Source organism: Ammospiza caudacuta, chromosome 24 (genome assembly GCF_027887145.1).
Source record: "Ammospiza caudacuta isolate bAmmCau1 chromosome 24, bAmmCau1.pri, whole genome shotgun sequence".
NCBI lineage: Eukaryota > Metazoa > Chordata > Aves > Passeriformes > Passerellidae > Ammospiza > Ammospiza caudacuta.
In genome coordinates this window covers 6,031,012-6,052,171 of record NC_080616.1, presented here as the reverse complement: position 1 = coordinate 6,052,171, position 21,160 = coordinate 6,031,012, and the positions used below count along the sequence as shown (strand labels likewise).

Here is a 21,160-nt window from a genome sequence, read left to right as displayed (position 1 = left end):
TTCCTTTAACCCCTTTATGGCTGTAGAACACAGAACTGAATCCAGCAGTGTTTTTTACCAAATTTCCCCCATTTGAGATAAAATTTGGGATATTTTTCCTTTTCCTTTTTCCCTTTTCCCTTTTCCTTTCCCTTTTTCCCTTCCCTTTTCCCTTCCCTTTCCCTTTTCCTTTCCCTTTCCCTTTCCCTTTCCCTTTTCCCTTCCCTTCCCTTCCCTTCCCTTCCCTTCCCTTCCCTTTTTCCCTTCCCCTTCTCCTTTAACCCTTTTATGGCTGTAGAACACAGAACTGAATCCAGCAGTGTTTTTTACCAAATTCCCCCATTTGAGATAAAATTTGGGATATTTTTCCTTTTCCTTTCCCTTTTCCTTTTCCTTTCCCTTTCCCTTTTCCTTTCCCTTTCCCTTTTCCTTTTCCCTTCCTTTTTCCTTTCCCTTCCCCTTTTCCCCTTTTCCCCTTTTCCCCTTTTCCCCTTTTCCCCTTTTCCCCTTTTCCCCTTTTCCCCTTTTCCCCTTTTCCCCTTTTCCCCTTTTCCCCTTTTCCTTTTCCCCTTTTCCCCTTTTTCCCTTCTCCTTTAACCCCTTTATGGCTGTAGAACACAGAACTGAACCCAGCAGTGTTTTTTACCAAATTCCCCCATTTGAGATAAAATTTGGGATATTTCTCCTTTTCCTTTTCTTTTCCTTTATCTTTTCCTTTTCCTTTATCTTTTCCTTTTCCCTTCCTTTTTCCTTTCCTTTTCCCTTTTCCCTTTTCCCTTTTCCCTTTTCCCTTTTCCCTTTTCCCTTCTCCTTTAACCCCTTCATGGCTGTAGAACACAGAACTGAACCCAGCAGTGTTTTTTACCAAATCCCCCCATTTTCAGATAAAATTTAGGATATTTTTTTCCCTTTTCCAGCCACCCTTGCCAGCCCCCCAGAGGCCGCAGAGGACGAGGTGAAGTTGGTGCAGCTGCAGCAGAACAAACTCTCCGTGCAGTCCAACCCCTCCCCTCAGCTCAGGGGGGTGATGAAAGTGGAGAATTCTGAGAATGTGCCCAGCCCCACCCACCCCCCCGTGGTCATCAACGCTGCTGATGATGATGAGGATGATGATGGTGAGAAATCTGGAGTTTATTTCATTGATTTCTGCTGAAAATTCAAATAGAAACCATAAAATTCGATGTTTACGCTGCGGAAAAATGATAATTTTTTTGTTGTTCTTGGAATATTGAGCTATATGAAAATGAAATGTGTTGGTGAAATCCCTAATTTAACAAAAATATTGCATTGAAACCACATAAATCATTTCATTTTGGGTTTGATTTTCCTTTCCAGACCAACTTTCTGAAGAAGGAGAAGAAACCAAAACCCCAGTGCAGCCCCCAGCCCCAGAGAGCCACAATGGGCTGAGGGTGATTTCCACCAGGAAACCCAACCCCAGTGCAAAGCAAGGTAATGCAGGGCTGGGATTGGGAATTAAATACAAAATAGTCCTGAAATAAAAGTAAAATATTCCTGAAATAAAAACAAAATATTGCTAACATAAAACCAAAATATTCCCACAATGGGCTGAGGGTGATTCCCACCAGGAAACCCAACCCCAGTGCAAAGCAAGGTAATGCAGGGCTGGGATTGGGAATTAAATACAAAATAGTCCTGAAATAAAAGTAAAATATTCCTAAAATAAAACCAAAAATATTCCTGAGGGTGATTTCCACCAGAAAACCCAACCCCAGTGCAAAGCAAGGTAATCCTGGGGTTAGAATTGGGAATTAAATACAAAATATTCCTGAAATAAAAGTAAAATATTGCTAACATAAAACCAAAATATTCCCACAATGGGCTGAGGGTGATTTCCACCAGGAAACCCAACCCCAGTGCAAAGCAAGGTAATCCTGGGGTTAGAATTGGGAATTAAATACAAAATATTCATAAAATAAAACCAAAATATTTCTGAAATAAAAATATTCCTCAAATAAAAACAAAATATTCCTGAGGGTGATTTCCACCAGGAAACCCAACCCCAGTGCAAAGCAAGGTAATCCTGGGCTGGGATTGGGAATTAAATACAAAATATTCCTGAAATAAAAGTAAAATATTCCTAAAATAAAACCAGAAATATTCCTGAGGGTGATTTCCACCAGGAAACCCAACCCCAGTGCAAAGCAAGGTAATCCTGGGGTTAGAATTGGGAATTAAATACAAAATATTCATAAAATAAAAGTAAAATATTCCTGAAATAAAACCAAAATATTCCTGAAATAAAAACAAAATATTCCCACAATGGGCTGAGGGTGATTCCCACCAGGAAACCCAACCCCAGTGCAAAGCAAGGTAATGCAGGGCTGGGATTGGGAATTAAATACAAAATATTCATAAAATAAAACCAAAATATTCCTGAAATAAAACCAAAATATTCCCACAATGGGCTGAGGGTGATTCCCACCAGGAAACCCAACCCCAGTGCAAAGCAAGGTAATCCTGGGCTGGGATTGGGAATTAAAATCAAAATGTTCCTAAAATAAACAGAATATTCCTAAAATAAAAATAAAATATTCCTAAAATAAAAACAAAATATTCCTGAAAAAATCCCTTCAGGCACTGTGCAAATCCAGATCCAAGGAATTCAGCAATCTCTGATCCCTCTCCCTGACTTTGTGCTGAAAATGTGAATTTTCCCTTGGAGGGTGAAAAAATCTCCCAATTTTCCAAAATCCCAAATCCCCCCTGTCCTGGGGTTTTTAATTCCTGGGGAGTGTTGGGAGAATTTATTCCCAATATTCTGGGAAGGATTCACCTCAATTTTCCTGAATTTTCTGTGCTTTTAGATGACAACTTAAATTTTGGAATCAAAACCTTGGAAGAGATCAAACTGAAAAAACTCAAGGAAAAAGCCAAAAAACAAGGTGGTGAGTTAAAATCCCTAAAATCCCTCCTTATCCTTCTCTTCATCCTGATTTCCCTTGAATAATTTACAAGAAATTAATTTTTTTTATTTCAAATTGGGAGATCCTAATGGGACAAAATTTAATTTTTTTTAGAAGGGCTACGCTGGTATGTGGCAGGTGAATTTTCTGCTTGGAATTCTGAGGAAAAATCCTAAATATTTTGATTTTTTTTGCTGTTTTTTATGCAGAAGGTCCTTCAGGAGTGGCTGTGGATCCTCTCCAAGCCAGGAACATTCCTGTGCCAGAGAAGGAAAATGTCAGGACAGTGCTGAGAACTGTGACCCTCTCCTCCAAGGAAGGTAAAAAAATCCCAAAATTCCCTTTTTTAAATAAGAAAATCCCTAAATCCAATCACTGATCATTAAGATAATTATCTTAATAATCTTAAAATGGTTAATTAGGATAATTATCCTCATAATCCTGAGATTCACTGCTGCCTTTCCTGATTTGAATTTTACGTTGGAAAATTAGGAATTTTTGTAGGTTGGGATTAATTCAGGAATTTTTATCATTAAAACCAATTTCCCTCCAAATCCTTCTTTAATTCCTGTGTTTGGCAGCCAGAAAATGGCATTTTTTGGGGGGATAAGGAGATTTTTTGGTGCAAAAATTTGATTTTTTTTTTTGTTTTTGTTTTAGGGGAGGACCCTGTGATCCAGCTGAACCTTCCTGACAGACTGGCGAAAAGGAAAACCCTCATGGGTGAGAATTGTTGTGAAATATTTACACCAAAACCAGCAAATAACCAAAGCCCAAAACAACTCCAGATTCACCTGGGAGGGTTCAGCTCCCGCAGGGGAATTTGCTGAAGGAATTTTTCTGTTTTTTGTTTATTTGGAAAGGTGGGAAGACGTTCCTGCCCCTGAGGAGGAGCGTGGCAGACAGGCTGGGGAGGAAGGCGGAGCTGCAGCACAGCTCTGAGAAGGCCCCAAGGAGAGGCACAGGTACCTGCAGCAGCTGCAACAGCTGGAACAGCTGGATCCCGCTGGGGGCTGGCGCCAGATGTTCCCTTGGGGTTTTGTATTGGGGTTTTGTATTGGGATTTTATATTGGGGTTTTGTATTGGGATTTTATATTGGGGTTTTATATTGGGGTTTTGTATTGGAATTTTATATTGGGATTTTATATTGGGGTTTTGTATTGGGATTTTATATTGGGGTTTTATATTGGAATTTTATATTGGGATTTTATATTGGGGTTTTGTATTGGGATTTTGTACTGGGATTTTATATTGGGGTTTTATCTTGGGGTTTTGTATTGGGGTTTTGTATTGGAATTTTATATTGGAATTTTATATTGGGATTTTATATTGGGGTTTTGTATTGGGATTTTATATTGGGGTTTTGTATTGGGGTTTTGTATTGGGATTTTATATTGGGATTTTATATTGGGATTTTATATTGGAATTTTATATTGGGATTTTATATTGGGGTTTTGTATTGGGGTTTTGTATTGGGGTTTTGTATTGGGGTTTTGTATTGGGGTTTTATATTGGAATTTTATATTGGAATTTTATACTGGGATTTTATATTGGGGTTTTGTACTGGGATTTTATATTGGGGTTTTATCTTGGGGTTTTGTATTGGGGTTTTGTACTGGGATTTTATATTGGGGTTTTATATTGGGGTTTTGTATTGGGATTTTATATTGGGATTTTATATTGGGATTTTATATTGGGGTTTTGTATTGGGGTTTTGTATTGGAATTTTATATTGGGGTTTTGTATTGGGGTTTTGTATTGGGATTTTATATTGGGGTTTTGTACTGGGATTTTATATTGGAATTTTATATTGGGGTTTTGTATTGGAATTTTATATTGGGGTTTTATATTAGAATTTTATAATGGGGTTTTGTATTGGGATTTTGTATTGGGATTTTGTATTGGGATTTTGTATTGGGGTTTTATCTTGGGGTTTTGTATTGGGGTTTTGTATTGGGGTTTTGTATTGGGATTTTATATTGGGGTTTTGTATTGGGGTTTTGTATTGGGATTTTGTATTGGAATTTTATATTGGGGTTTTATATTGGAATTTTATATTGGGATTTTATCTTGGGGTTTTGTATTGAGATTTTATATTGGGGTTTTGTACTGGGATTTTATATAGGGATTTTGTATTGGGGTTTTATTTTGGGATTTTATTTTGGGGTTTTGTATTGGAATTTTATATTGGGGTTTTTTATTGGGATTTTGTATTGGGATTTTATATTGGGGTTTTATATTGGAGTTTTATTTTGGGGTTTTTGTATTGGGATTTTATATTGGGGTTTTGTATTGGGGTTTTGTATTGGGATTATATATTGACATTTTGTATTGGGGTTTTATATTGGAGTTTTATATTGGGATTTTATATTGGGGTTTTGTATTGGGATTTTATATTGGGGTTTTATTTTGGGATTTTGTATTGGGATTTTATTTTGGGGTTTTGTACTGGGATTTTGTACTGGGATTTTGTACTGGGATTTTATATTGGGGTTTTATATTGGGGTTTTGTATTGGGATTTTATTTTGGGGTTTTGTATTGGGGTTTTGTATTGGGGTTTTGTATTGGGGTTTTGTATTGGGGTTTTGTATTGGGATTTTATATAGGGATTTTGTATTGGGGTTTTATTTTGGGATTTTGTATTGGGATTTTGTATTGGGATTTCTGTCCAGCTTTTCCCTCTGGGATTTTCTGTCCAGCTTTTCCCTTTCTGTCCAGTTTTTTTGTTGGGATTTTTCTGTCCAGCTTTTCCCTTTGGGATTTTCCCTTTGGGATTTTCTGTCCAGCTTTATCCCTTTGGGATTTCTGTTCCTCCTTTCTCCTGCTTCTTTCTGCACATTGACTGAGGCTTCAGGATCACTCTGATTCCCACTGAGGTGCTCTCCTGTCTCATTTCCCACCCAAAATTGGGTTTCTTTTTAAAACTTTTTCTCTTGTTTTTTAGTTCAAGTCCTGAAGTCCTTGAAGGAGAGGCTGGGGCTGCCCTCTGAGCAGAGCAGCACTGAGACAGGTAAAAATGAAAATATTGAAATTGAAATATTCAGTTTTTTGGGTTTTTTTTCTTCCCAAGAACTCCCAGGGGCTGGGATGGGATTCCCAGAGGAGCTGTGGCTGCTCCATCCCTGGGAGTGTCCCAGGCCAGGTTGGACAGTGAATAAAAAGAATAAAATGGAGAAAATTAATCAAATTACACCCTGGGATGGTGGGAGGTGTCCCTGCCCTTGGGATTGGATGATCCCTTCCAACTCAACCCATTCCAGCATTCCCTGGGCTGCTTTGGGTGGGATATTGGGAAGAAATCCTGCCCTGGGAGCTCCCAAGGCTGGATGGGCTTTGGAGCACTCTGGGACCATGGGATGGGGCATGGGCTGGCAATGAGATCATCCTTAGGATCTTCCAACCCAAACCATTCCAGGATTCCATAAAAAAAAATCCCAATTTCAGGATTCCAGACTCATTCCCAGCCTGCAAATTCCCACAGAATCTGTGGCTGCCCCATCCCAGGGCTGGATGGGGTTTGGAGCACTCTGGGACCATGGGAAGTGGCATGGAGTGGGAATGGGATGATCTTTAGGGTTTTCCAACCCAAATTATTTCATAATTCTTTAAAAATATCCCAATTTCGGGACTCCTGACTCATTCCCTGCAAATTCCCACAGAATCCATGGCTGCCCCATCCCAAGGCTGGATGGGGTTTGGGGGACCCTAGGACCATGGGAAGTGACAGGGCTGGGAATGGGATGATCCTTAGGATTTTCAACCCAAACCATTCCATGATCCTATTAAAAAATCCCAATTTCAGCACTCCTGATTCATTGCCACAGAAGCCGTGGCTGCCCCATCCCTGGAGTCCCCAAGGCTGGATGGGGTTTGGGACAATGGGAAGTGTCCCTGCCATGGCCCATGGTCCCATTCTGAATGGGATCATCCTTAGGATCTTCCAACCCAAACCATTCCATGATCCTATTAAAAAATCCCAATTTCAGAATTGATTCATTCCCACAGAATCCGTGGCTGCCCCATCCCAGGGCTGGATGGGGTTTGGGACCATGGGAAGTGTCCCTGCCATGGCAGGGCTGGCAATGAGATGATCCTCAGGATTTCCAACCCAAACCATTCCAGGATTCCATAAAAAATCCCAATTTCAGGATTCCAGACTCATTCCCAGCCTGCAAATTCCCAGAGAATCTGTGGCTGCCCCATCCCAGGGCTGGATGGGGTTTGGGGGACCCTGGGACCATGGGAAGTGACAGGGCTGGGAATGGGATGATCCTTAGGATCTTCCAACCCAAACCATTCCATGATTCCATAAAAAAAATCCCAATTTCAGAATTGATTCATTCCCACAGAATCCGTGGCTGCCCCATCCCAGGGCTGGATGGGGTTTGGGACCATGGGAAGTGTCCCTGCCATGGCAGGGCTGGCAATGAGATGATCCTCAGGATTTTCCAACCCAAACTATTCCATGATCCTATTAAAAAATCCCAATTTCAGCACTCCTGATTCATTCCCAAAGATTTTGTGTTTTCCCCATCCCTGGAGTGTCCCAGTCCTGTTTGGAGCAACCTAGGACAGGGAAAAGTGTCCCTGGATGCTCCTCCAAGTCCTTCCAACCCAAGCAGCACTGAGATCCCTCAATCCCCAATTCCCTCAATCCCCAATTCCCTCAATCCCAAATTCCCTCAATCCCCAATTCCCTCAGTGCTGGGAGCAATTCTGGACACTTTTCCCCCTCTCCTTGCTCTCTGTTTCATTCCTGGCTTTTTGTGCCCTCAGACAAAGCTGCCAAACCCATCGAGGAGATCAGAGTGAAAACCCTGGAGGAAATCCGCCTGGAGAGAGCCAAGCAGAGGAGGGCAGGAGAACCCCCAGCCAAAATCCCAGCAGAAGGAAGGAAAACCGAAGAAACAAATTCAGCAGCAAAACCTTCCCCTGCTGCTCGCAGCAAATCCCTGATGGGAGCCTTGGTGGAGAAAAACCACAAAAGGTTGGGAGAGGAGAAGGAAAAAGCTGAGGAGTTGAGCAGCAGGGCCAGGAGTGAGGGAGATGCCAGGAAACAGAACATTCCTGCCCCAGCTGCTGGCAGGGTGCAGCTGGCAGAGGCTGGCAGAGCCAGGGGAGCTGCAGAAGTTCGGATCAAAACCCTGGAGGAGATCAAGAGGGAGAAGGCGCTGAGGCTGCAGCAGAGCGGGGAGAACGTCCCGGCTGCCCCCGGCCCTGCTGAGGCTGCTGGGAGGGGCAGGAAACTGCTGAGGGTCACCAAGCTGCTGGGTGAGCAGGGACTGTCCCCTGGGAATGCTGGGGTTGTCCCCTGGCAGCTGGGATTGTCCTTGGGAGCTGGGATTGTCCCCTGGGAGCTGGGATTGTCCTTGGGAAGTGTGGTTGTTCTTGGGAGTTGGGATTGTCCTTGGGAGCTGGGATTGTCCTTGGGAATGCTGGGATTGTCCCCTGGGATTGTCCCCTGGGAGCTGGGATTGTCCTTGGGAGATGGGATTGTCCCCTAGGATTGTCCCTTGGGAGCTGGGATTGTCCTTGGGAAGTGTGGTTGTTCTTGGGAGTTGGGATTGTCCCCTGGGAGTTGGGATTGTCCTTGGGAATGCTGGGATTGTCCCCTGGGATTGTCCCCTGGGAGCTGGGATTGTCCTTGGGAATGCTGGGATTGTCCCCTGGGAGTTGGGATTGTCCTTGAGAATGCTGAGATTGTCCTTGGGAGCTGGGATTGTCCCCTAGGATTGTCCCCTGGGAGCTGGGATTGTCCTTGGGAGCTGGGATTGTCCCCTGGGAGCTGGGATTGTCCTTGGGAATGCTGAGATTGTCCCCTGGGAATTGGGATTGTCCTTGGGAATTCTGATTCTCCTTGGGAGTTGTGGTTGTCCCTTGGGAGTTGGGATTGTCCCACTGTCCCCTGGGAGTTGGGATTGTCCCCTGGGAATTCTGGTTGTCCTTGGGAGTTCTGATTCTCCTTGGGAGCCCTGGTGGTCCTCTGGGAGCTGGGGTTGTCCTTGGGAGTTGGGATTATCCCTTGGAAAGTGTGGTTGTTCTTGGGAGCTGGGATTGTCCCCTGGGAATGTTGGGATTGTCCCCTGGGATTGTCCTTGGGAGTTCTGATTGTCCCTGTGAGTTGTGGTTGTCCCCTGGGAATTCTGATTGTCCCTTTGAGTTGGGACTGTCCCTGGGAGTTGTGGTTGTCCCCTGGGAGTTGGGGTTGTTCTTGGGAGTTCTGATTGTCCCTGTGAGCTGGGATTGTCCCCTGGGAATTCTGGTTGTCCCTTGGGAGTTCTGATTGTCCATGGGAGTTGGGATTGTCCCTTGGGAATGCTGGGGTTGTCCCTTGGGAAGTGTGGTTGTTCTTGGGAGTTCTGGTTGTCCCTGGGAGTTGTGGTTGTCACTTGGGACTTGTGATTGTCCTTAGGAGTTGGGATTGTCCCTTGGGAATACTGGGACTGTCCCCTGGGAATTCTGGTTGTCCTTGGGAATTTTGGTTGTCCCTGTGAGTTCTGATTCTCCTTGGGAATTCTGGTTGTCCCCTGGGAGTTCTGATTGTCCCTGTGAGTTGGGATTGTCCCTTGGGAAATGTGATTGTCCCTTGGCAATTCTGCTTCCCCTCCTTGGGAGTTCTGATTCTCCTTGGGGAGTTCTGCTTGTCCCTGGGAATTGTGGTTTCCACCTGGGAATTGTGCTTCCTTTTGGGAATTCTGATTGTTCTTGGGAGTTGTGCTCCCCTTTGGGAGTTGTGCTTCCCCCTGGGAATTCTGCTCCTCCTTGGGAATTCTGCTTCCCCTTGGGAATTCTGCTTCCCCCTGGGAATTCTGCTTCCCCCTGGGAATTCTGCTCCTCCTTGGGAATTCTGCTTCCCCTTGGGAATTCTGCTTCCCCCTGGGAATCCTGCTTCCCCTTGGGAATTCTGCTCCTCCTTGGGAATTCTGCTTCCCCCTGGGAATTCTGCTCCTCCTTGGGAATTCTGCTTCCCCCTGGGAATTCTGCTCCTCCTTGGGGGTTCTGCTTCTCTTTGGGAATTCTGATTCCCCCCTTGGGAGTTCTGCTCATCCTGAGGGTTCTGCTCCTCCTTGGGAATTGTGCTGCCCCCCTGGGAATTCTGCTTTCTACCTGGGAATTTTGGTTCCCCTTGGGAATTCTGTTTCCCCATGGAATTGTGATTTCCACCTGGGAATTCTGCTCCTCCTTGGGAATTGGGCTTTCCCCTGGGAATTCTCCTTTCCCCTTGGGAGTTCTGCATTTCCTTGGGAATTCTGATTCTTTTTTGGGAATTATGCTCCCCTTTGGGAGTTGTGCTTTTCCTTGGGAATTGTGCTTCCCTTTGGGAATTCTGATTCTCCTCCTTGGGAATTTCCTTCTTTTTCTTCTGCCCTGGATTTGTGTGGTGGAATCTTGCCAGTGCTGGAATCCATCCCATTCCCCTTTGGAATATTGTTTGGGAAGGATTTATCAATTTCTGAGGAATAATAATAATAATAATAACAATAATAATAGTAATAATAATAATAGTAATGATGATGGTACTCAATGGTGGGACTGTGATGGGACTGAAGGAGACAGAAACTCCTGCAGGAATTGCTTCCTGTTAATAAAAATAGGGAAAAAAGCCCCAAGAAAATATAAAAAAACCAATTTTTTGATGTTTTTCTTGGTTTAAAGCACCTGGAAGAGAAGAAAAAATGATCGTGGAGCTGAACAAACCTTCCCCTAAAAGTGGCTCTGCCGCTGCTGAGGTGAGTCTGAACAAATTTATAACAAAAATTTCACATTTCTGATCAATTCCTCACATTTCCATAGATTTTTATCCCTGGATTTTTCCCCTAAAAACCCTCTTGGTGGTTTTTCTCCTGTCAGAATTCAGGGAACTCTGGAATTCAGGTGAAGAGCCTGGAGGAAATCATGTGGGAGAAGCGGCAGCAGAAACAGCGGCAGGAGGAGAAGCTGCAGCAGGGAGCTGGGGCAAATCCAGCTGAAATCCAGGAAAAAACCCAGGAGAAAAACCAGGAGAAAACCTCAGGATCAGGGAGCCCCGAGGCTGCTGTGGGCTCAGCCCAGCTGGGCAGGAGGAGAGGAGGAAAAACCCCCGAGGATGGAGCAGGAAGCCCAGAGAAGGAGCCGGGGAAAAAGGGAGCTCAGCTGCCCGAGAGGAGAGGCAGAGGTGGGGCTGCAGTTATGGGAATCATTTGGGGTTGGGTTTGGGATGGGCTCTGTGGGATTGGGGTTTGTGGCAATGGTGTGGGGTTGGGATTTATGGCAATGGTTTGGGTTTGGGATGTTCTTTTTGGGGTTGGGGTTTGTGGGAATGGTCTGTGTGGGGTTGGGATTTAGGGAGATTTAGGGAGCTCAGCTGCCCGAGAGGAGAGGCAGAGGTGGGGCTGCAGTTATGGGAATCATTTGGGGTTGGGTTTGGGTTTGGGATGGGCTGTGTGGGGTTGGGATTTGTGGCAATGGTGTGGGTTTGGAATGGGCTGTGTGGGGTTGGGGTTTATGGGAATGCCCCATGTGGGGTTGGATTTAGGGAGCTCAGCTGCCCGAGAGGAGAGGCAGAGGTGGGGCTGCAGTTATGGGAATCATTTGGGGTTGGGGTTGGGTTTGGGTTTGGCTGTGTGGGGTTTGGGTTTGTGGCAATGGTGTGGGGTCGGGATTTATGGCAATGGTTTGGGTTTGGGATGTTCTTTTTGGGGTTGGGGTTTATGGGAATGCCCCATGTGGGGTTGGCATTTAGGGAGCTCAGCTGCCCGAGAGGAGAGGCACAGGTGGGGCTGCAGTTATGGGAATCATTTGGGGTTGGGGTTGGGGTTGGGGTTGGGTTTGGGATGGGCTGTGTGGGGTTGGGGTTTGTGGCAATGGTGTGGGGTCAGGATTTATGGCAGTGGTTTGGGTTTGGGATGGGCTCTGTGGGGTTTGATAGATAAAGTAATGTTATAAAGGTGTTTGATTGATAAAGGAATGGATTTGATTGATAAAGGAAGAGGTTTCATAGATATTTTTTTCCCTTTTTTTCCCTCTTCCCAGCCAAGTCCAGGCTGTCCCTGAAGCCTCTGGATGCCAAAGCCCCTCCCAAGCAGCCCCTGAAGAGGAAGGGCCCCGAGGGCCACCCCCCTGCTGTGGTGGCAGTGAAGCCACTCAGTGCCACCAGCGGGCACACCCAGGGGTCCCCAGCCAAGGTGAGGCTCCAAATTCCCCAAAAAAACCTGGAAAACTGAAATTTTCTACATTTTCTTCCAGCCCATTTCACCCCAGAACTCTCAGGGGCAGCACATTCCTGCTTTGGAGGCATCTCCAGAATTCCCTGCTGGGATTTGGGAATATTTTGTCCTTTCCAAGGCAGAAATTCCTTAAAAAACCCAAATTCCTCATTTCAGCATTGCCCTGCTTCAGGTGAAGCAGAAAAGGAAGAATCTCCTAAAATTTGGGATTTTTTTTTCTAATTTCAGAAATGCCTAAAATTTCATTCAGCAATCATTTCATTTCAGAAACTTCATTTCAGGAATCCCTAAAATTTGGGATTTTTCCTCATTACAGGAGTGTCCTGCTTCAGGTGAAGCAGAAAAATAAAAATTTGGGATTTTTTAGATCCTAAAACTTGTCCTGCTCCTCATTGCCAGGTTGTTCCCCCTTCTCCTGAGGACAGCCTGGACTCCAACCCTCGGAGGAAGAATTCCCAGAACAGGTAACCCCAAATCCCACATCCCAAATCCCAAATCCCCTTTTCCCTCCTGACCCCAGGGATGGGATGTGGGGTGGGCACCAGGGGAAATCCCAGCTTTGGGGGAAATCAGTGCCAAAATCCTACAGAGGAACCTTTAATTGCAATTCATGTGTGTGCTTTGGGGTTCCTACAAATGCTGCATGTGGACACTCCCCAAAATGGATCCTGCACCCCAAAACTGATCCTGGACCCCAGAATTGATCCTGGACTTCCTAAAATTGATCCTGGGCTCCCAAAATTGATCCAGGACTCCCAAAATTGATCCAGGATGCCAAAACTGATCGTGGACTTCCCAAAGCCAATTCTGAACTGCCAAAATTGATCTGGGACTTCCCAAAACTGATCCTAAACTGCCAGAATTGATTCTGGACTTCCCAGAACTAATCCCAGACTCCAGAACTGATTCTGGACATTCCAAAACTGATCCAAGCCCTCAAAATTGATCCTGAACTTCCCAAACCAATCCGGGACTTCCCAAAACTGATCTCATCCCCCTAAAACCAATCCAGGGCCCCCCAAAACCAATCCAGGACTCCAAAATGGATCCTGAACTGACAAAATTGATCCTAAACTGCCAGAATTGATCCTGAGCTTCCCAAACCCAATCCCAGCCCCACCAAAACCAATCCTGAACTGCCAAAATTGATCTTGAACTGCTAAAATTGATCCAGGACTCGCCAAACCCAATCCAGGGCTCCCCAAACCCAACCCCAGGCCCCCAAACCCAATCCCAGTCCCATAAACCAAATCCAGGGCTCCCCAAACCCAATCCAGGCCTGCCCAAACTGGTCCTGGACTCCCCAAACCAAATCCAGGGCTCCCCAGACTGATCCTGGACTCCCCAAACCAAATCCAGGGTTTCCCAAACTGGTCCTGGACTCCCCAAACCAAATCCAGGGCTCCCCAAACTGCTCCTGGACTCCCCAAACCAAATCCAGGGTTTCCCAAACTGGTCCTGGACTCCCCAAACCAAATCCAGGGCTCCCCAAACTGGTCCTGGACTCCCCAAACCAAATCCAGGGCTCCCCAAACTGGTCCTGGACTCCCCAAACCCAATCCAGGGCTCCCCAAACTGGTCCTGGACTCCCCAAACCAAATCCAGGGCTCCCCAAACTGGTCCTGGACTCCCCAAACCAAATCCAAGGCTCCCCAGACTGGTCCTGGACTCCCCAAACCAAATCCAGGGCTCCCCAAACCAAATCCAGGGTTTCCCAAACTGGTCCTGGACTCCCCAAACCAAATCCAGGGTTTCCCAAACTGGTCCTGGACTCCCCAAACCAAATCCAGGGTTTCCCAAACTGGTCCTGGATTCCCCAAACCCAATCCAGGACTCCCCAAATTCAATGCCAGCCCATCCCCACCCTCTCCAATCCCCTTCCCCCTGCAAAGCCAAACCCTCAGTCTCCCCTCAGTCTCCCCCACACTGACTCCTCCCTTCTGCTCTCCCCAGCCCTGAGCTGCAGCCTGGCACCCAGGGCGATTCCATGGCACAGTCAGAGGTGTCTGGATCTTCCTCCTCATCCTCCTCATCCACATCTTCCTCCTCCTCCTCCTCCTCCTCCTCCTCCTCCTCCTTGGAGGCTCCCCTGAAGCTGCGGCGCCTGAGCTCGGCTGGTGGCGCCAAGGCCGCGCTGTCGGTGGAGGACGACTTTGAGAAACTCATCTGGGAAATCTCTGGGGGAAAACTGGAGGCAGAAATCGACCTGGATCCAGGCAAGGATGAGGATGCTCTCCTGCTGGAACTGTCTGAGATGATTGACAGCTGAGAGGGGAGGTTTTGTTGGAAAGAAAAAAAAAAAAAAAACGGGGAAAAAAGACGCGACACCAAAAAAAAAAAAAAAACCCACCCTGAAAAAGCAAAATTTTCTCCTCACCTCCCACAAAAATCTTGTAAATGTTGTTGGATCTGTGGAGGAGACCCTGCCCCAGCTGGAAGCACAGTTGGATTGTTAGGATTAGGCAGAGTCTGCTCTCAGTTATTCCAAAATTCTGGGCTGAGTTTGTCCCCCCACGGGACAGGATAGAGCACTTGGAACGCCCTGAGGGGCCACAGATCCCATCTCCAGAGCTCCCTCCTGGACAGAAAATCCCCAAAAAATTCCTGGAGTTACTGTGTCAACTCTGGGAGCCACGGATGGACTCGCATTTGGGGGGAATTCAGGGAAAAGAGGCAAAATCTGAGCAGGATTTTGGACCAAAGCCTGCCAGGGTGAGCCTGGCTTGTGGGATTTTTTCCATGGGGGAAAGCAAAAATTCCTCCTGGGATTTGGGAAAAGGAACATTGCTTCAAGTGCCTCTGGGTTCTGAAGATTTCTCCCTGCAATGAACTTCCCACATCCAGCTGGGATCGTTTTGGGAGGGAAAAAAGAAAAAGCACCTGGAATGTTCCCCCTTGGTTGCTTCCCTCTTTTCCAGCCCTTTGGAGATGGGATTGAGTGAAATCCCCGTGGTGTTTTTTTTTTTCGATTTGTTTTGAGATTTGTTTTCTGTTTTTCTGTAAATATTTTATTCTTCCATTTTATATTTGTATGATTCTATTTAAGGGATTAAAGGTAGGCTGCTCACTGTGTGGTGTCCATGGGGTTTTTTAAGGAATGGTGTCAAAGAGATTGGGAATGCTGAGTGTTAATTAGGAATTAATGAGGGGGGGAACATCCTGAGGGAGCTGGGAAGGGTTTGGAGAAATCTTGAGGGAGCTTGGGAAGGGTTTGGAGGAGTTGAGGGTACCAAGGAAAGGTTTGGAGAGTCCTGAGGGAATTGGGAAGGGTTTGGAGAAATCTGGAAAGGGTTTGGAGAATCCTGAGGGAGATGGGGAAAGGTTTGGAAGAATCTTGAGGGAGCTGGGAAGGGTTTGGAGAGAATTCTGAGGGAGCTGGGAAGGGTTTGGAGAAATCTGGAAAGGATTTGGAGAATCCTGAGGGAGCAGGGAAGGGTTTGGAGAGTCCTGAAGGAACCAGGGAAAGGTTTGGAGAGAATCCTGAGAGAGATGGGCAAAAGGTTTGGAAGAATCTTGAGGGAGCTGGGAAGGGTTTAGAGAATCCTGAGGGAGCTGGGAAGAGTCTAGAGAAATCTGGAAAGGGTTTGGAGAGTCCTGAGGGAGCTGGGAAAGGTTTGGAAGGGCTGAGGGGACCAGGAAATGGTTGGAAAAAATCTTGAGGGAAATAGGAAGGGTCTGAGGGACCTGGGAAAGGTCCTGAGGGAGCTGGGAAGGGTTTGGAGAGTCCTGAGGGAGCTGGGAAGGGTTTGGAGAGTCCTGAGGGAGCTGGGCAGGGGCTCAGCCTGGAGCAAAGGAGGCTCAGGGGGAATTCCTGGCTCTGCACAACTCCTGCCAGGAGGGCACAGCCGGGGGGGATTTGGGATCTTATCCCAGGGAACAGGGACAGGAGGAGAGGGAACGGGGGTGTGGGAGATGTTTCAGGGATTTTTTTATCTTCCTTGTTGAGGGATAAATAAACAGGAAAGCTCCGACGCTGTAAGAGCACAAAAATCACTTTATTTTAAAGTTGGGTGTTTTAGGGCATAGCTCTGAGCCACGGGAATATTTTTTGGGAATTTTTTTTTCGATGAATTGTGGTTGTTAACCCCAATAAAATAATGGCATAAAAAACCGTAATGCTAGCAAGAAAAAGCTCTAATAAGAGCCAAAAAAAGTCCTAAAAATAATGATAAAAAAAGAAAAAACGGCCGCCCTCACAGCGCCGCTATCCCACAGTACCCTGCGCGGTGCTCTCCCCTCACAGCGCCACTATCCCACAGTGCCCCGCGGTGCCATCCCCTCACACCGCCATTATTCCCTCACACCGCCACTATCCCACAGTGCCCCGCGTTCCTCCATCCCCTCACACCGCCATTATTCTCTCACACCGCCACTATCCCACAGTGCCCCGCGTTCCTCCATCCCCTCACACCGCCATTATTCCCTCACACCGCCACTATCCCACAGCGCCCCTCACGGTGCCGCTCCTGTTCCGCCACTATCCCACAGTGCCCGTGTCTCCATCCTGTTCCGCCACCATCCCACACTGCCCCGCGCTCCTCCATTCCCCTCACACCGCCGCTATCCCACAGTGCCCCGTGTTCCCTCCCCGTCCTGTTCCGCCGCTATCCCACAGTCCCCCGCGCCCCTCCATCCCCTCACGCCGCCGTTCTCCCCCAGCGCCCCGCGGCCCCGCGCAGCCATGGCGTACCGCGGGCAGGGCCAGAAGGTGCAGAAGGTGATGGTGCAGCCCATCGTATCCTGCCGCCAGCGCTCAGGGCACCGGGGGAGCGCGGGGAGCGCGGGCGGGAAGGGAGCGGGGCGGGCGGGGTCCCCTCAGGGGTGCCCGGGGCTCCCGGCTGTGCTGTGCTGTGCTCTGCCCTTAACGCTCGGCTCCAGAACCTGATCTTCCGCTACCTGCAGAACGTGAGTGCATCACCGCGGGGAGGGACCCCAAATGCCACCCGGTGCCAGCTCTGCCATGGCAGCGACACCGTCCCCTGGGCCAGGCTGCTCCTGGGACACCCAGGGATGGGAATTCTGTGGGAATTGGCAGGCTGGGAATGAGTCTGGAGTTCTAAACTGGGATTTTTTTATGGAATCATGGGGTGGTTTGGTTTGGAAGATCCAAAGGATCATCCCATTTCCACCCCTGCCATGGCAGGGACACCTTCCACTACACAGAGGTGTCATTTTATGCTTTTAAACCATTTTAACAATTTTATATTTTTTATCCATTTTAATAATTTTATCCATTTTATCCCCTGTCCAACCCAGCCTGGGACACTCCCAGGGATGGAGCAGCCACAGCTCCTCTGGGAATTCCATCCCAGCCCTTCCTAGGGAAAAATTCCTTCCCAAAATCCCATTTAAACACCATTTAAACCCTATTTCTTTCAATTTAAACCCCATTTTAACCCATTTAAACTCCCTTTAAACCAATTTAAACCCCATTTTAACCCATTTAAACCCCATTTTTTCCCACTTAATCCACCCAAACACCAGAGCAGTCCCTGCTGCTCCTCCCCTGCCATCCCACGGGACATTCCCAGGGACCCCCCCTGATTTTGGGGTGGGGATGGACCCTGACCCCCCCAGAGCCCCCTCAGAGGTGATTTTGGTGCCTTGCAGAGATCCAGGATCCAGGTGTGGCTCTACGAGCAGGTGAACATGAGGATCGAGGGCTGCATCATCGTGAGTGCCACTGTCCCCTTGTCACCCCTCTGTTCTGGGGTCACCCCAAACCCCCTGCCCTGCTCTGGGGTCACCCCTCTGCCTTTTCCCCAACCCTAAACCCATTTCTCTCTTGTTCTTCTCCTGGTAATTGCAGGATTTGGGGGTTTATTTTGGTATTTTTGGGGGGAGGGTGTTGGGGTTTTTTGGATTTTTTTTTAGGTTTTTTTTGGGTTTTTTTTTTTTTTTGGGAGGTTGGGGTTTGTTGGGGGTTTTGAGGGGTTTTTTTGAAGTTTTTTTGAGTTTTGTTTTGTATTTGGTGTTTTGGGGGGGTTGAAGGTTTTTTTTTGGAGGTGTTTTTTTGTTTTGGGGTTTTTTGGGGTTTGGATTTTTTTTTGTTGTTTGTTTTCTAGGGTGTTTTGGTGTGTTTTGGAGATATTTAGGGTTTTTTGAGGGGATTTTTTGGGTTTGGGTTTTTTTGTTTGTTTTTTGGGGTTTTTTTTTTTTGGGGGGGGGGTTTTGTTTTTGGTTTTTTTTTTAAATTTAATTTTGGGGTTTTTTTGTTTTTGTTTTTTTTTCAGGTTTTTTGGGTGGGTTTATTGGGTTATTTGGAATTATTTTTTTTTTGGACGTGTTTTGGTTTATTTTTTGTTTTTTGGGGGATGATTTGGGTTTTTTTGGAGGGGTTTTTTTTGGGGTTTCACTGAGGCTGGTGCTGCTCCTGCAGGGCTTTGATGAGTACATGAACCTGGTGCTGGACGATGCTGAGGAAATTCACTCCAAAACCAAATCCAGGAAACAGCTGGGTAGGGCAGGGGGAAGGGGAAGGCTGGAATTGGGGGGTGGGATGGGGGATTTGGGGGTGGGATCTTAAATGTCAGGTGTGGGGTGTGAAATGGAGCTGTGGGACCTGGAATCCAGGTTTGGGATCTTGGGACCTGGATGTGGGACCTTAAATCCAGGCTTTGGGATTGGGGTCCAGGTTTTGAGGCTGAGATCCAGGTTTTGGGACCAGGTTCCAGCTGTGGGATTGGGAACCAGATTTTGGGACTGAAATCCAGATTTTGGGACTGAAATCCAGGTTTTGGGACCAGGTTCCAGCTGTGGGATTGGGATCCAGATTTTGGGACTGAAATCCAGGTTTTGGGATTGGGATCCAGATTTTGGGACTGAAATCCAGGTTTTGGGATTGGGATCCAGATTTTGGGACTGAAATCCAGGTTTTGGGATTGGGCTGCAGCTGTGGGATTGGGATCCAGATTTTAGGACTAAAATCCAGGTTTTGGGGTTGGGATCCAGCTGTGGGATTGGGATCCAGATTTTGGGACTGAAATCCAGGTTTTGGGATTGGGATCCAGCTGTGGGATGGGGCTCCAGTTGTGGGGTTGAAATCCAGTTGTGGGATTGGGATCCAGCTGTGAGACAGGAATGCAGGTTTTAGGGCCAGGTTCCAGCTGTGGGATTGGGATCCAGGTTTGGGGCCAGCATCCAGGTTTTGGGACTGGACTCCGGCTGTGGGGCCAGGCTCCAACTGTGGGATTGGGATCCAGATTTTAGGGTTGGAATCTGGGTTTTGGAGCCAGGATCCAGCTGTGGAACTGGGCTTCAGGTTTTGGGATTGAGATCCAGGTTTTGGGATTGGGCTCCAGCTGTGGGGCTGGGCTCCAGCTGTAGGATTGGGATCCAGGTTTGGGGCCAGCATCCAGGTTTTGGGACTGGAGTCCCGCTGTGGGATGGACTCCAGGTTTAGGGATTGGGATCCAGATTTTGGGGCTGGAATCCAGGTTTTGGGATTGGTCTCCAGCTGTGGGATTGGGATCCAGGTTTTGGGCCTGAAGTCCAGGTTTTGGGGCCAAGGTCCAGCTGTGGGATTGGTCTCCAGCTGTGGGATTGGGATCCAGGTTTTGGGCCTGAAGTCCAGGTTTTGGGGCCAAGGTCCAGCTGTGGGATTGGTCTCCAGCTGTGGGATTGGGATCTGGGTTTTGGGCCCAGGCTCTAGCTGTGGGATTGGGATCCAGCTGTGGGATTGGGATCCAGCTGTAGGACAGGAATACAGGTTTTGGGGCTGGGCTCCAGCTGTGGGTTTGGAATTCAGTTTTGGGGTTGGGATCCAGGTTTTGGGGATTGGGATGGGATCTGGGTGTGGGACTGGGATCCAGGTGTGGGATTGGGATCCAGGTTTTGGGATTGGCCTCCAGCTGTGGGGCCAGGCTCCAGGTGTGGGGCTGGGGTCCAAGCTTTGGGATTGGGAACCAGGTGTGGGTTTGGAATTCAGGTTTTGGGGTTAGAATCCAGCAGTGGGGCTGGACTCCAGCTGTGGGATTGGGCTGCAGGTTTTGTCCAGGCTTTGGGATTGGGATCCACCTGTGGAGCTGGGATCCAGCTGTGGGGTTGGGGTCCAGCTGTGGGTTTGGAATTCAGGTTTTGGGATTGGGATCCAGGTTTTGGGGTCGAGATCCAGCTGTAGGATTGGGGTCCAGGTTTTAGGGCCAGGATCCAGGTTTTGGGGCTGGGATCTGGCTGTGGGATTGGAATTCAGATTTTGGGGTTGGCATCCAGCTGTGGGGTTGGGATCCAGGTTTGGGGCCGGGATCCAGGTTTGGGGCCAGGATCCAGGTTTTGGGATTGGAGTCCAGCTGTGGGATTGGGGTCCAGGTTCTGGGATTGGGCTCCAGGTTTTGGGGCTGGGATCCAGCTGTGGGATTGGGATCCAGCTGTAGGGCTGGGGTACAGGTCTTAGGGTTGGGATCCAGGTTTTGGGGTTGGAATCCGGGTTTTGTGGCTAGGAGCCCACTGTGGGATTGGGACTGGACTCCATCTGTGGGGTCAGGTACCAGCTGTGGTTCTGGGCTCCGGCTGTGGGACTGGAATTCAGATTTTGGGATTGAGCTCCAGCTGTGGTTCTGGGCTCCAGCTGTGGTTCTGGGCAGGTTTGGGGCGCTCCCACCCCAAAGCTTCCCCCCCCAATCCCGCTCCCTTTGGGTTCCAGGTCGGATCATGCTGAAGGGAGACAACATCACCCTCCTGCAGAGCGTCTCCAGTTAGGGGCTCCAGCTGGGAATGGGATTGGGATCGTGGAGAACGGGATGAGCCACGGGGGAAACCCCACAGCTCCTCTGGGAACCGTGTTTTGTAGTTGGGGCTTTTCTTTGGGGAATAAAATGGGGTTTTGTAACTAAATCTGGGAGTGGGGTTTCAGTCTCGGGGTGGGGGAAATGATTTCCTAAGGTTTTTCCCTGTGGGGTTGGATCTGGGGGTTCAGGTTTTCCCAGACCAAGCCCTTTATCCCAAAACCAATCACATCTTCCCAAGATCAATCCCATTTTCTTAAAACCCATCCCCTCTTCCCCAAATCAATCCCATCTTCCTAAAACCCATCACTTCTTCCCAAAAA

The 21,160-nt window shown here is 47.8% G+C and overlaps 2 protein-coding genes across 7 annotated transcripts in view; both read left to right on the top strand.

Moving 5' to 3' along the window:
• ZC3H11A (zinc finger CCCH-type containing 11A) overlaps positions 1–15,184 on the top strand; it is a 29,096-nt gene extending 13,912 nt beyond the window's left edge. For 5 of the 6 annotated variants that reach the window (XM_058819259.1, XM_058819258.1, XM_058819260.1 and 2 more), the window contains 13 exons: positions 897–1,094; positions 1,315–1,431; positions 2,808–2,888; positions 3,116–3,226; positions 3,567–3,629; positions 3,770–3,871; positions 5,853–5,918; positions 7,685–8,179; positions 10,565–10,638; positions 10,760–11,063; positions 11,921–12,072; positions 12,514–12,578; positions 14,068–15,184. In XM_058819259.1, coding sequence (XP_058675242.1) covers positions 897–1,094; positions 1,315–1,431; positions 2,808–2,888; positions 3,116–3,226; positions 3,567–3,629; positions 3,770–3,871; positions 5,853–5,918; positions 7,685–8,179; positions 10,565–10,638; positions 10,760–11,063; positions 11,921–12,072; positions 12,514–12,578; positions 14,068–14,383 — 2,144 coding nt within the window. In that variant the 3' untranslated portion in view covers positions 14,384–15,184. The remainder of the gene's footprint in view (positions 1–896; positions 1,095–1,314; positions 1,432–2,807; positions 2,889–3,115; positions 3,227–3,566; positions 3,630–3,769; positions 3,872–5,852; positions 5,919–7,684; positions 8,180–10,564; positions 10,639–10,759; positions 11,064–11,920; positions 12,073–12,513; positions 12,579–14,067) is intronic. The other variant, XM_058819263.1, reaches the window with a different exon arrangement.
• A 1,452-nt stretch (positions 15,185–16,636) lies between these two features.
• On the top strand, positions 16,637–20,945 carry SNRPE (small nuclear ribonucleoprotein polypeptide E). The gene is made up of 5 exons (XM_058819507.1): positions 16,637–16,849; positions 16,993–17,019; positions 17,725–17,787; positions 18,494–18,572; positions 20,756–20,945. Exons 1-5 carry the CDS (start codon positions 16,796–16,798, stop codon positions 20,809–20,811), a joined length of 279 nt encoding a protein of 92 aa, XP_058675490.1. The 5' UTR covers positions 16,637–16,795; the 3' UTR covers positions 20,812–20,945.
• The last annotated feature ends 215 nt before the right edge of the window (positions 20,946–21,160 follow it).

Bases quoted from the DNA above. Each gene is read 5' to 3' on its own strand.
- SNRPE (XM_058819507.1), top strand. From the start codon at position 16,796: ATGGCGTACCGCGGGCAGGGCCAGAAGGTGCAGAAGGTGATGGTGCAG. The intron at 17,788-18,493 runs GTGAGTGCCACT...CTGCTCCTGCAG, and splicing joins GGATCGAGGGCTGCATCATC to GGCTTTGATGAGTACATGAA. The intron at 18,573-20,755 runs GTAGGGCAGGGG...TTTGGGTTCCAG, and splicing joins CAAATCCAGGAAACAGCTGG to GTCGGATCATGCTGAAGGGA.